The 13,967-nt window shown below is 38.5% G+C and overlaps 1 protein-coding gene across 2 annotated transcripts; it reads right to left on the minus strand.

Moving 5' to 3' along the window:
* Positions 1–1,257: 1,257 nt before the first annotated feature.
* sec14l1 (SEC14-like lipid binding 1) lies at positions 1,258–13,730 on the minus strand. Of its 2 annotated transcripts, none has more exons than XM_032587597.1 (16): positions 13,533–13,730; positions 13,200–13,281; positions 9,744–9,893; positions 9,498–9,629; positions 9,033–9,161; positions 8,730–8,916; positions 7,854–7,963; positions 7,281–7,470; positions 6,475–6,563; positions 6,320–6,390; positions 6,040–6,211; positions 5,350–5,484; positions 3,298–3,432; positions 2,846–3,097; positions 2,580–2,758; positions 1,258–1,734 (listed from the first exon to the last, which is right to left on the minus strand). In XM_032587597.1, exons 2-16 carry the CDS (start codon positions 13,260–13,262, stop codon positions 1,629–1,631), a joined length of 2,100 nt encoding a protein of 699 aa, XP_032443488.1. In that variant the 5' UTR covers positions 13,263–13,281; positions 13,533–13,730; the 3' UTR covers positions 1,258–1,628. The 2 variants fall into 2 exon arrangements, with proteins under 2 accessions (XP_032443488.1, XP_032443487.1); XM_032587596.1 differs by having other exon boundaries at positions 13,200–13,284.
* Between the last annotated feature and the right edge of the window lie 237 nt (positions 13,731–13,967).

A 13,967-nucleotide genomic window follows, 5' to 3' on the forward strand; every position in this document is an offset into this window, starting at 1 on the left:
TTAATGAAGTTAGTAAAGACATCCAAAACAGTAATAAGAACCTCCCTTCTTTCCAAAGTTCACCACTTGGTCAATTTGTCATTTTAATTTCTTGATTGCAACAAAATCTGCACAGCTAAAAGAATTTAGTCTCCGACACCTTAGCGATCCCTAATTAGCGTTTCCATGTTAACACAAACTAGAATGACTATTATAAACATTGCTAATTATGATGATGTTTTTCTCAAGGCATAACGGCACCAAAGCTTAGCCCGCATGTATAACTGCAACTGCTATTCACAGAGTACAGCTATAATGAAATGACTCAATGTTTGACGTGAACAACGCAGGTCTGCATGCTTTCCTTCATAAACGTGTATCCAGTAAACCGTGATTGCACCACAGTGAAAAATATTCGAGTATGCAAAGCCTTGCAAAAGTATTCCTACTGCTTGAACTTTTTCTACATTTTGTCACCCAGCAACCATTTGTTTTATCAAGGTTTTTTTTTCCTTTTGTTAGGATTTATATTGGGACACACCAATATAAGGTGGAAGGAAAACGATACATGCTTTACATCACATTTTACATTAGGTCTCCGCTAAAGTCAGTTTTATACAATGTATGTTATTAAGTGGTAACAGAATAAAGAATGCAACATTTAACTATAAGGCTTTCAGAAATAAATTATTGTGTGTTGATTAGTCATAAAATTTCACCAACATAACAAAATGGTTTGGTTGTATTTACACAACAATATCTATTGTTGTGTGAATAAACATAGTTACACAACAAGTTTATATAATATTAAAAGAAAGAGTTGATGATGTGTTCATTTTATTTCTTTATCTCCTGTCATGTCTGCCTTAGATAAGGATCTTGTTCAAGTGGGTGGTTAGAAAGTCTGAGTTACCTGATTTTAAATAATGTTAGGATGAGTGGATACATGACACAATGCTGCAAACAGAGAAAGTGGAAAGGAAAAAAAAAAACATAACACAAGGAAATTCAATTAAGTTTTAGCTGGAAGCATCTGATAAGTTTATGGAAATTAAAGTTTTATGTAAATCAGTCGACTGTCTGGCCCAGTGCCAGATCACAGGGGACCGCGCGAGACTGAATTCAAATGAGCTGCCTAGGAACACTAAGCAGCATCAAAAAAGTCTCATGAAATCTGTAGAGTGTGCTATATGCACTTTGAAATCCACCCCCAAACACTCATTCCTGTTCTCACATTATAAGACCCAACACAACATGACTAAATCAGACACTCTTCAGAACACTGGGAATGAATTTTTTGCTTTATTACAACAGTTATTTCATATTACATTAAAAGCAGAGGCGATCTGCTACTACAACGTAGAACTGAGTGTCGTCCAAGTCAGAGACAACACTGACATCTAGTGGTCAATATCAGCAACGTCACGAAAGGACCAGCTGTTCAAACAGCCTTTCATGTCATGTCATCGAAAACTCCTTCCTGTAGTGTCATATTATGTAAATACACATTTACTAGTGAGTTAAATTCATGTCATAATTAGTATCTAAGAGTATGAGTAAACTTTACTGTCAAACAGACATGTGAAACAGGTCTAATAATGTAGAAAAAAAAAAAAAAAGTTTTTGTGCCTTTTGCCTTTGGATGGATGCTACCTTGAAACAGTTGAGCTGGCACAGGATCGGTTAGAGGAAGTGGTGGCGGCACTGAGCTGTGAGAAACCACTCTGACAAGACTCCAGACTGGTCATGGAGCCCCTGAAACAGCAGAAAATGACAAAAAAGAAGAATTCAGTCTCACATAATCACCACGGTAACCTCCTATACGCCTTTAAAATGAGGACGTTTATATGATATAACAATCAGCTTCAACATTTAGTTTAATTTCTGTCACTGCATGGCCAAATCCTTTAAATATTCAGAAAGCTTTCAAAGTAATTAGCCAGAACATTAAATGTTGCATAAACAGTAAATCCTGCATACTGAATGTGTTTCGGGGTACGTTCACAAAGCTGGCAAATGCAATCCAAATCTCTTGTTTTTGCCCATATACCACACATATCTAACTTTTTCATGGCTGTCTGAATGGACGATTCAGTGTAGTGCAAAGCTAAAACCTGTCAGCCAATCAGATTGCTTCAAAACAACCACGACTTCCTGTTAGGAATTAAACATGGTGCCAGGAGGTTCATTTGTGAGGACACAAGGGAGGCTGAAAAAAGTTTAAAGATCGTATTAAAATACAAAGTTAATCAAACACAAGACAATATTGATTGGGAATCATGTCAAAGCAAGTATGTGGATATATTCATCACAAACTGTAATATGTGGACCTCTACATCTCCAGTTTCCAATGTACACACACACAAACACAAATGAGAATTCTCAAATCTCCACTTAAGTCGGAGGTTTTATTATTAATCGTTTTAAGTGATATTAAGAAGAGTTTATGTGTGGATAAAAGACCAAATCGCACGAAAATTTATTTGGTTTCCCAAATATCCGGCTAAGTACCTAAATCTGAGCCAAATTTATTTTTGTACATCTAAGATAAATAAAACTGTAAAGTAAAACAACACAACTAAGGTTCAAAGTATGTTTACCTGAAGTCATGGGAGCCCAGTACTTCGGTGTAATACATGATCTTGCATTTGTGGGAGGAGACCTGCAGGGTGGCCAGGACGTCGTCCACCCGAGCCAGGCTGGAGGCGGCCGAGGATGCGGAGCTGTGGAAGCGCCACTGCAGGATGTAGAAACCGGGCCAGCGCGTTACGTGGGAGCCCTGTCTCGACAGGAGGAGGATTTGGCTGGTGGTGGGTTTGTGATGCAACAAATGTAACACTGCATTAGTTATCAGAAAATCTGCTACCTGCACACTTTCTCCCTCCCTGCAGGTGAGGGCTTTTTCCACCATGCTGTAATCTTTTCCCAGCACCCAGTTCTTATCAATCAGCTGAGCGTTCACCGCCCCGAGGGAGGCGATGCCGTGAGCTCCCAGGGAGTCTTTCTTCTGAGGCTGAGGGGCCCGCTTGGAATGATAAATGTTGAAGAGCACGTCTCCTTTACACACATCAAAGTCCCAGGTGATCACAGACGAGGCCTCTGTGATCTCGATCAGCACCTGAAAAAGGATGTGGAAGATGAGAACCGCAAGGGGATTTTTTTTTTGGTTTGGAATTATGCAATGTACATTATTTTCCACTTGGTGGCAGTGTAGTCTAGAATAAAATGCACAAATCAAACTAAATGAACAGAATTGTTCCAACTTTAATGTGCAGGACCCAAGCTGGCCAAAGGAAGTGGAAGAAGTTGCCAGTGCACCTCATAAGGCGCTCCTTTGAAGATGCTGGCACTCTTATAGATGGAGTCGGTCAAGAGGCAGTTCTCTTCGTTCTCCAGCTGCTCCGCTGTCCGGTACAGGGACTTGGGGACAGCGCTGCCCTCAGGGATGTCACACTAGACAGTAGAGAAGAAAATAAAAACACAATAAGTACACAGTGATGTGGTGGCTTGTTTGTAAGTATTTTATTTAGTGGAAAATATATAAAATACAACAACGAAAACAGTAAGTTCAATGATTCAAGGCTTCCCTCCCTTTGTCTGCAGCATTATTGTTCCGAAATACTTCAGAACAAAGTTGTTGAGGCCGGTGCAGCTCGTATTATTTCTTTATCTTTTTTATGTATGTATGTATATGTATATTGTATATTATGTATATACACATAACCTGCATTTTAACTCGAGTCGAGCAAATCTCAATCTTGTTGTAATCTGTTGATGACAATGACAAATAAATCTTATCTTATTGCTTAAAAGCTAGAATCACAAGGTGATTTCAGGCTAATGCTGCTGCTCACAAATAAAGGGGTTTTTAGTCATGGCAATTCAGTTGAGCTTTTGAAAGAAAAAAAAGAAAAAACACCTCACAGGTTCCAGAAGGTTGATTTAAGAAAAGGTCAGTATGTCTGAATGTTTGAGTGGCATAAATAGATGAAATTCACAGATTAAGTGCACTGCAGAAACAAGTAGGCAGGTGTTTGGGTAAAAACGTCGTCAACTATTACTATAAAAAAAATAAACACATAACACAATGTAAAAATCAAGGCCATTAGACACTAATGAGCTTCTGCAAGCCTAAGCTAATTTTAAAAAGTAATAGAAAGCTATCTTGCGGTGCTTTGAATAAAAAGCTAATTTTTATTTGATCTATGAATACTGTCACCTGCCGAGGACAAAGTAAAAAAAAAAAAGCATCTCTTTTGCATTACTACACTTTGTAGATGCAGTTTGCTAATCTTTTGAAGCCCGGGGCTGGAGTTTATTGAAGCAATGCGTCGTAGGATAAAATGCAGGCAGATAATATAACAGAATCACTATGTAGTAAAAAAAAAAAAAAGCGAGCAACTCCCAGTCCAGACCTGCTACCCACTGACAGCTTTTAGCTCAATATGAAGAGATAAATAAATCAAAGGCGTTCTCAAAAGACTGAGCAGCTCAAGTTATAAATCAACATTGGGTGGAAAAAAAAGAACAACCTCTTCTACTTGTATTTATTACCACTAATAAATACAGATCAATCTTGTCTCAGAGCCAAGGTTTTTTAGGATTTAATGATAATTAATTAATCTTGCAGTACTTAGTGAAAGTAATCACACAACTTTAACCTTCTCCCATTCCACGCTACAAACACAAGCATCCATGTATTTTATTTTATTTGATCAAACAACACAATGCACTGGATAATTACTCTGGTCAGAGGTGACATATAAATGAAGTGTTTTTTGTCTACTTGGAAAAGAGTGTATGTAGCAAAAAAAACCAACTAAACACACCTTTTCCACTATGAGAAATGAAGATGGCAGCATCATGCTGACTTGTTTGAACTAGTCAGAGCTGCAAGATGGGTTTAGCTAAATATATAGCAATCCTGAAGAAAAACCTGTCTGGGGAAACCCAAATACCCCAACCTGCAGCCAAAAATGCAACAACATATTTTAGATCAGAGAATATCCCCATGTTAGAATGGCATAGTCAAAGTCAAGACATACATTCTGATTGGGAATTTGTGGAACAGAGTGAGTAGACGATCGCAAACTTGGTCTGAACTATTTTGCAAAGACGAATGATAACAAAGTGGTGCAAAAAGAATTTGAAAAAAAACTTCTTTTTGTTTTTCACTCAACAGTTATGAGCTGGAGTTGGTTTGGCAAGAAGCTACGATAAAGTTTCAGGACTAAAATGTGACAAAATTTCAATATGTTCAATAGGTAAAACACCAATTATCTCCTTTATAACTAAAAATAGCTTAAGTCTCAAATTATAATCTGTTTCAATTAAACTGGGAGTTCTATTCAATTCAAGAGAGAAATTTACCAAACAGTCCCCCCCGAGAAAGTCAGGGATGATCTCTCTGTCTATGTAGTCCACTAAACCTCCGGGACCCTGGTAGTCTCTCCCAGCGTAGACCAAAAACTTCTTACGAGTGTTCTCATCAATCAGGGGGCTGACCTGGAAACGAGAACACAACAAGTATTGGGATATGCAAGAAACAGCAGGGTCCCTCATTATGAACTCAGGGGAGAAAAAAAAAAGTAATCAATAAGCAATGAATAATTCATGTGGGAGGAATAAATGAGTTGGTGGGATGATGGCGTTACAAAGCACCCACATCTGCATCGTAGCGCATTCTCTATACTCATTTATAATTTCATTATCTGTTCATCAATAACTGGATGCATCATTTACATGAACCAAACTGCTAAATTATCATACAGCTTTCTTGTGTAATGTTATATTCATGGGTGTTTCTTTTGTTTAGTGCTATTATTATCCTTCTCAACTGCATATTGCTTCGGCAATGATGAAATAACGCCGCGGTCCCTGCATATTCTGTGGCTATAATTATCTTTATTTGACAATATTTTATTTCTTTGTTCTTCTTCTTTTGTGTCACTTGCTTCCACCCGACTATTAAGCACTTCAGCTCACAAAAACTCTAAATCTGTAGCTAACAACTTCAGTCACATCAAAAGTAAGTTTTTTTTGTTTGTTTTTTTTCCTCACCAAAGTCCACAGGACTGGAAACACCCTGGGTGCTCGCAGAATGAGCAGGCGGCCCAGAGTCTCAGGGTAGTTCGCCTCAACCACCTCGATCATTCTCAGGAGGGCTTTAACTCCCGGTCTCCACAGGTGACGCATATTTAGACCCTCCAGATCCACCAGGCATGTCCAGCAGCTAACACACACACACACACACAAAAGTTAGCAACTTTATTCAAGCTAAAGTACACCTATCAACAAACGAGACACCCAACATGTTAGTATAAATGATTCTTTTGGACACCTGATGGGTCGACCAAAGACTCTGGTGTTCTCCTCACAACGCTTCAGTCCCTCCTCGTTAATGGAAAGCACCTGTTTACACGGTGAACATGTATTGATAAATGGCTCTTGTCTAAATTTAACATATATATGTGTGTGTGTGTGTGTTCTTGTTACCTGTCTCAGCAGAACCTCTTCCCCCAACGCTCGCACCAAGCCCTTGGTGTCCATTTGACCAAGACGCAAAACATACAGAGGGCGGCCATCTGAACAACACATTTCACAAGGAGCAGAACTAAATGCATAGAAATGTAATATGTGCACATAAAAAGTGGAAAAACAAGAGTGCTTAGCAATAAGCATCTACAGGATTCATTTTTGCCCAGAATGTTTTTCAGGCTCGAATGAACTGCAGATGAGACAAAAGTAATCAACCTCCCTCTGCCTGAATTGAGTAACAATTTGTAAAGAAAAAATGTTCATGCAAAAACAATAAATGAAAAAATTATGTTTGATAATAAAACTACATAAAGCATTAAAGTGCAAAATAAAGAGATAAATATAGAAAGAAAAAAAACAAATAAGGAAGGATGGATGGATATTGCAGAAAACATTCTGATTTGCACTTGAACATGTTCCCTGAAAAAGTAGATTGGAGTGTTGGCGAGTAACCCAGCCCACCAACTAAAACTAGTTTGAAATGAACAGATCTAGTAAAACACAGAAGACGCCTTTCATAATTCCATATTATTTTTGTTCATTAGTTTCTAACTGAAACTATTGAAGACAGCAGGAAGTTGTCTTAATAAAAAAAGTGCAAAATATGCTATTTAATTCCAGGTCAGTTCATTAGCAGAACTGTTTGAAGATGAAATTGGTTGCAGCCTAAATGATACACTGCCTCAGAATTTACTGCAAAAGCAAAAATAATAGAATTCGAATTTAATTAAATATTAACTGCCGACTCTTTAACAACCATATACCTCTGTCGTGGTGGTGCCACCCTCCGGTGTAGTAATCCTGAAGCAGCTGTGGGCGCTCCCATGTGTCCAACAGGAAGTCCACCTGGTGCTGCTTCCTCCAGGTCAGAGACTGGCACAGAAACTCTCTGGCCTTGTCCATGTTGAAATCTCTAGCCTTGAGGAAGCGCAGCACATGCTGATCCTTCGGGATCTGCACACAGAGAGCAGAAGTCAAAACAAACTTCAACAATGGGCACACAGTAACTGATAAAAACAAAAAATGATTAAAACATCAAAATAATACTGTTACTTGGTTAATGTGACCTACAGTGTAAAAAGACATTTTTACTATTCATCTGTCTTAATCAAAATTATTGTGTCAACATTCTGCCTGTACAAAATACAAAGTTTTGCAAGATCTTTCAAAGCTGCAAGTTCTCTGTAACACCAGATACCAGTTTATTCATATTTTTGCCAAATGAAACCAAACTGTTAAAATACACACAAAATCAAAACTTGACATCTTATGCTTAAATGAAGTCTGTCAGCAGTAAAACTGGCTCAAACAGCACAATCTGCTCGTGTTTATGTGACCTTGCCCTTGTGGGTTTCCTGGAGCCACTGGCGCAGTCGGATGAGACAGCTCTCCTGCAGAGGCGTTAAATCGCCAAGGTAACGTCTGATGTAGTCTGCATCCAACTTGTCTAAAAGTCAAAACGCATTTACAATACCGAGTTAGCACATACAGCATGTATCAAAGAGAAATGCCAGGCACTACATACACAGTTTGCAGGTAATTGGTCAGTTTTGTCGGCTTATTAAAATCCCTGCAATCCCTCGATTGTAATTTATTCTATCAAGAAGCTGCATGATTCAGCTGTGCTTTTACTCATGTCTAAAGTCTAAACTACATCACAGCCAAGCTTGTCCTCAGCCCCAAATCTAAATCCCAGCATTTAAAAGAATTAATTCATTTCTCTCTTTGTTTAAGAAAATGAGAAGAAAGACAAAAAAACTGAAAAACCATAAGGATTTTAGTACAGACATAATGATGAATGGACAGACGGGTAGAAAACATAGCTTGATGGAGAGACAAATTTATGAATAAATGGATGAAAAAGGAGATGAACTGATGGACAAAATGAGAGACTTCATTAAAAATAAAGTGTAATCAGTCAGAGGCTTCTTCTAGTTTGTTGCAATACAGATCGCTACAGGAGATCTTTCCAAGCGACAGCAATCACCATCTATAATAACTGTAATTAACGTTGTTACAGCTATATTTAATTTCCTTTTGAGGTCAAAAAAGTATATTAGACTTTAATCAAATAGACAGTTAAAAAAAAGGGGATGGAGCAATGGACAAACAAACAAAAGTGATCTGAACAAGTCAATGGATGGATCTATAATTTCCACACATATGAATCGGACACACTCATATGAAACTAATAAGACATCACATTTACTGACCATCATTTGAACTGGTCATCAGCTCTGTGGGATTGGCCAAGTCTTTGCCAGGAACAGAGGTGCCACACACTGGGACAGATTTGCCAGCAGAGAGGAGGCCTCTTTCCACGGTGGGCATCCAGCGGGGTATGCGAGTTATTCCTTCTTCCTCCAGCTCTTTGAGGTGGTACTCAATTATTTCTTTACCCTTGAACAAGTGGAGGGCACACGAGCTTGTTTAGGTTTGAAGAACAAAATAATTAAATAATTGAAGCAAATACAGAAGGCTGATCAAATATTCATAGGCCGGTTTTGTAAACGAACCTTTTTAATGCTGCTAGCATATTGTTTCATGGCTATCTTCTCTGCTGTGCTTTCGAAACCAAAGAAGGATTTAATATCAAGGGTGGCTGTTTGTTCAAAGCAGGTCCAGTCCTCATTCTCAGGATGAACCTGCAGAGGAGGACAAATAAAAAACTTTGAACGAAATTATGATGTTAATTAGAAGACATGAAAAATTTAGATGATGGAGTAAATTTAACAAGATTTTATTTTTTTCTGCAGGTAACTCAATCAAACTCCTTAAGAGATAAGACCACGAGGTCTGAGATTGTGCCAATAAAGATCAGAATTGTTATTGGAACATAAAACAAAGCTACATAGACAATAGTGTATGTAGTGCAAAACTCAAGTGCAAAACATAAAAAAGAGATAAAAAGGTGAAACAGGCAAAAAAAAAAGGCTTTATAAAGCTCTTGTTGACCTGAATAGGCGTTTCGGTCGGCTTACCGTGTAGCTGCAACATTCCCGGACGATGACTCTGCTGGAAAATGTCTCATTGTGGACCTCGATGTGAAGCGTCCTGTCTCTGCGATTCAGCGTGTTCTTCTGAATGAAGTACAGATATTCTACACCTGCAATCTAAATGCAGAACAAAGAGAAGCATCAAACTGTTGAAGAAAAACAATCCGATTATATCAACTGTTGTGCTTAACTCTTGGCTGCCGGGTCTGTTGAGGGAGTAATTACACATACTCGTTTGAGAAGTCGAGGGGCTTCCACGTCGATCGTACAGCGTCTCTCGGTAACCACCACAGAGCCGTCTTTGCTTTCACTTTGGCTGAGGTTCTCGCTGTCCACAAACATGGGGATCAGCGGGCACTTTGGGAACCTTCTGGCGTAAGCCTAAAACACAAGAAAATTGCTGCATTTTTGCACGTAGCATCATTCCCCGGGTCTGCCCGCTGCGCTCCACTCTGGGCTGCAATTTGCTGACAGCACAGAATGGTAGCATGTGATTCCAATGTCAGGTGCAGACTCGTTTAACAGCAAGTAGCTTTAACCGTTTATGTAAAAGCCTAATAAAAGTTTATGCACTGTGCACAGCGACGACCTGCAGCTGTGCCAGATTTTACAAGCAATGATTGCTCTACGCATTACGGGCCTGCAGCACACGACCATCTGCCCAGGCCGACGGGAGCAGGGCTCACCTGTCGATATTGATCGAGTCACAGCAGAAACAGGAGCTGAGGGAACAGCTGCAGGTGTCTGTCCAGCTTCTCAAGACAAAGTTTTGACAGATGACTGAGAGACAGAGAGACGCCCGGAGCTTCATGAAGCGACACAGACATCTTTCCAACGTGGGGTCCTTAAAACTTGAAAATATTTTTTTTCCTGCTGTGTGGTGACTCAGAGCAGCTCCACACTCACAAATCTGTTCAGAAATGCACCAAAACTAAACAGCTTCGGATCAACTTTATTAACATTTATTATTATTCAAGATTAAAAATCACACAAAGATGACGTCTATTTTCCGCTTCACCAACTTCTAACGGAAATTAGATGTACTTTATTTTAGCTTGATGTATCAGAGTTAAGTTAACTTTAAAGATTTCTATTTATTATTCAGAAATGTTGAAAACTGAGTTCAATTTTCCTTTGATTTCATAATTGCTTTGCGTTGGCTAGTCACATATAATGCTGAAAAAATGGAAGATTTTAAAAAAAGATCAAGAGGTTTCAATACTTTTGCAAGGCTCTAAAAGAACCACAAACATATAAAGAGGTCACACATTTCAAACGTCTATAATGCTCTCAGCAACAACAGCCTCCATCTTTCACTCTCTTATCGTTTGCACTAGCCGCCTAAATAATCTAATGAATTTAACCGAAGACCTGAAACAGTGTTTCATTCCTCGGGTGTTATTGATTAAATCCAATTCTACAAGTGCCAACCTTTTGTATAAATCTTTGTAAAAGTGGGAGAAAAAAAAAGGCCACAATAGTGAGATTCCTTTTTTATAAAGGCCTGGGAGAGTCATAAAGAGGTGTCACGAAAAGGACAACCAGGATGTCACTGTGTGCACATTCAGTAATATCCAGGACACTGATTGGGACTGTTAGCTAGAGTAATAACTGTCAGTGGCAGGATTAGCCAGGGGCTAATGAGAAAGCTGAGAGATAAATGGGAGCGGTGGACTGTGGTAGACGGGTTGTTCTCTTTTCTGCTGTCTCCTCGTAGGAGCCGTTATTAGTTTTCTAAAGGGCTTCTACTGAGTCTATTTTCAATAACCTGACACACTAAGGACCCTAGAGCAGTGATTTCTTTGAAAAGGCATCAAAATCACCTTTTGCAAATGGTAACCATGCAATTGCATTTCTAAAGTTTAACTCATATCGAAGGAGTCCTACAGCAGGTGCAGAATAAATGGTGACTGCAGCAACATTGGCTTTGCTCCAAAACTGTGGACATTACATAAGCTTTCAGCTTAATATATAACGTTAAGAAAACATAAACACTGAGAACAGGCTGTAAAACAAGGGTAATATACAAAACTGCCTCAGTTTGAAATCCAAATTTTTGTAACATCTGTCCTGCTTTTGCATTGCTAAAAGAAACAGAAGCTTAATCTCTGGGAGAAAAAAAGGTAGAGAAATTGGAATAGATGTGAGATATGTTAAGTAAAAATAATTCTTTTTCACAGCTATCACAGATGTGTCTTTTTTTTTTTGCTTACATGACACGTCAGTGAAAAAGATGGAAATTATTTGCATTTAAAAGTAAAGTCAATGTGTGAAGAAGTTTCTTCATGGAAAAATATTTTGTTGAACAGGTTAAAACTTTGAAGTGTCCTATTTGTCTTCATGCTCCACTTTTCTATCACCTAACATATACACACAATTGGCTTGTTATGCATTTGAAATTATGTTCTAGCTGTAAACTTGAATAATTCTATGCAAGATTTATAATGGATGATGTAAAAATGTTGACTTAGTTGCTAAGCTTGATGGCAGTTGAAAGGCCTCCTAATTAAATGGTTTTTAAACCCCATACAACCTTAAACCAGATCTGACAGTAACGGTGTAAAAATATGCATTTGCTGGACAATTAGTTGAAAAAATACATGAATAAAATAGAAATATACGGCTTTTTGTATCCACACCATATATTTCTATGCTTTTTAACTTGCGAATACTTCTCCATACAAAATTGTGTCTCTCTTGTATTCAAGAGAAAAGTGTAATGAGCTTTCAGTCGAAAGACTATCGAGTTTTCTTTCTATTTGAGAGCAAGTTTTCTCGAATGCTGGTATATCCTTCTGTAACTGCAACACAATGCTGTAACTGCTGAAATCTAATCTAAATCTAGGTAGGGTGTATCAGGACTGTTGATTTAAATAATTTCAGACCGCTGAATTTGTCTTTCTTGTATGTGAGAGAAAGGCTTAACGACTTTCCTTCAGCCAGCTGACAAGCAGTGTGCATCAACATGTCTGGTGGGGAGGGAGTAACAGATTGTAAACTGTGTTACTATGCTACATCCAACTGGAGAAAACTCTAGCCTCTTCTACACTTATATGTCGACTTTTAGGATTTTAAACTAGGAACAGTATGCCACCTCCCTCCCCCCCAAAAAACAAACTATAAAACATATATTATGATTCTTATTTGAATATACTAATATACAACATAATACTCCTCAATCCTCCAGAAACAAACTAAAACTCATTACACAATGAAACCTGAAAAGGACTGCCCTGATCAATGATTTCATGATTTGTTCTTTGGTTATCTTAGTCTTGCATCACCTGCACTTTGCCAGCTCTTCATAGTTAGGAAACAGAGCGTCCAGTTTGAAGGGACGCTCTGTAACCAACACCTCGCTTCAGGATAAAATGATTGAGAAGCAATTATCTTAGCCACTTATGAAGTCACCAGAAACCTTGTGTGCTAAGTTTTTAAAGAGTCATGCGTACATGTGAGGCAGTATCCTCTGCACACATTAACATGCTACTAAGTTTTAAAAATAAATCATATGTATTTACTCGTCTCCCAGCATTTACTTAGTGGTTAGGACTAATATCCCTGAAGGCACAAAAGACTACAAACATGTCCTACTAACTGTTTGGTCCGCTGCAATACGTCTGGAACATAAACCCAGATGTCCTCTGTTAGAGCCAATATGGCCCCGAAGGAAAACCAAATACTCACCGCCATTATTAACTCAAACGGCTGCTTGTAGACCCGAACAGGGGACTGGTACTGCTGCACCATGGCTGTAGCTCTGCTGTCTCTGCTGAATGACAGTCACAACACAGTTCATCAAAACATGGCAGCCAGTTACAAAAGCCGTGCTAAAGTTTAAGACAAAAAGCTCAGCGATACTGTACACAGAAAAAAAAAGCCACAATAGCTACAGGACGATCATTTTTCACGGTATTTATGAGTAAAATGGTATCATTTGTTCTCGTTCCTAAGACAAACGACAAAAATTCCCCATGTTAGTTCCCACTTAACGGACTTCACAAGGCAGAAAACACGAACCTGAAAAACGCAAAACTTGACTTTCAGTCCGAAACGTTGATGCCTCAGTGAAGTTGTCCGGTTATTAGCGCATCCATAGTGTCAACACCACACGGGAAAAGTGGGTTAATGGGGAAAACACCGCAGGTTATACAGCTAAAAGAAAAACATTGTGTCGTCAGCAGTTCGTTTGTCATGGAGACCGGTGGGCCAGTTAACTCCGCCCACTTCAGACAAACAGGAAGTTAGTGTGTTTCAAACTTTCCTCAATTTGCTGATGTAGCTTTTTGATTGTAGCTTTTTTTTTTTTGATAGTTATTTAATCTACTGAAATATATAGTATTTGATGCTCCTTCATCACATCACCGTTTTAGTACACCTACTATGTCAGGAATTATTTTGTTAAAACACATTTTAATTTGTATTTTTAATTTAAAAACAAAAATGTCCTTCCTG

Source organism: Xiphophorus hellerii, chromosome 16 (genome assembly GCF_003331165.1).
Source record: "Xiphophorus hellerii strain 12219 chromosome 16, Xiphophorus_hellerii-4.1, whole genome shotgun sequence".
Lineage (NCBI taxonomy): Eukaryota > Metazoa > Chordata > Actinopteri > Cyprinodontiformes > Poeciliidae > Xiphophorus > Xiphophorus hellerii.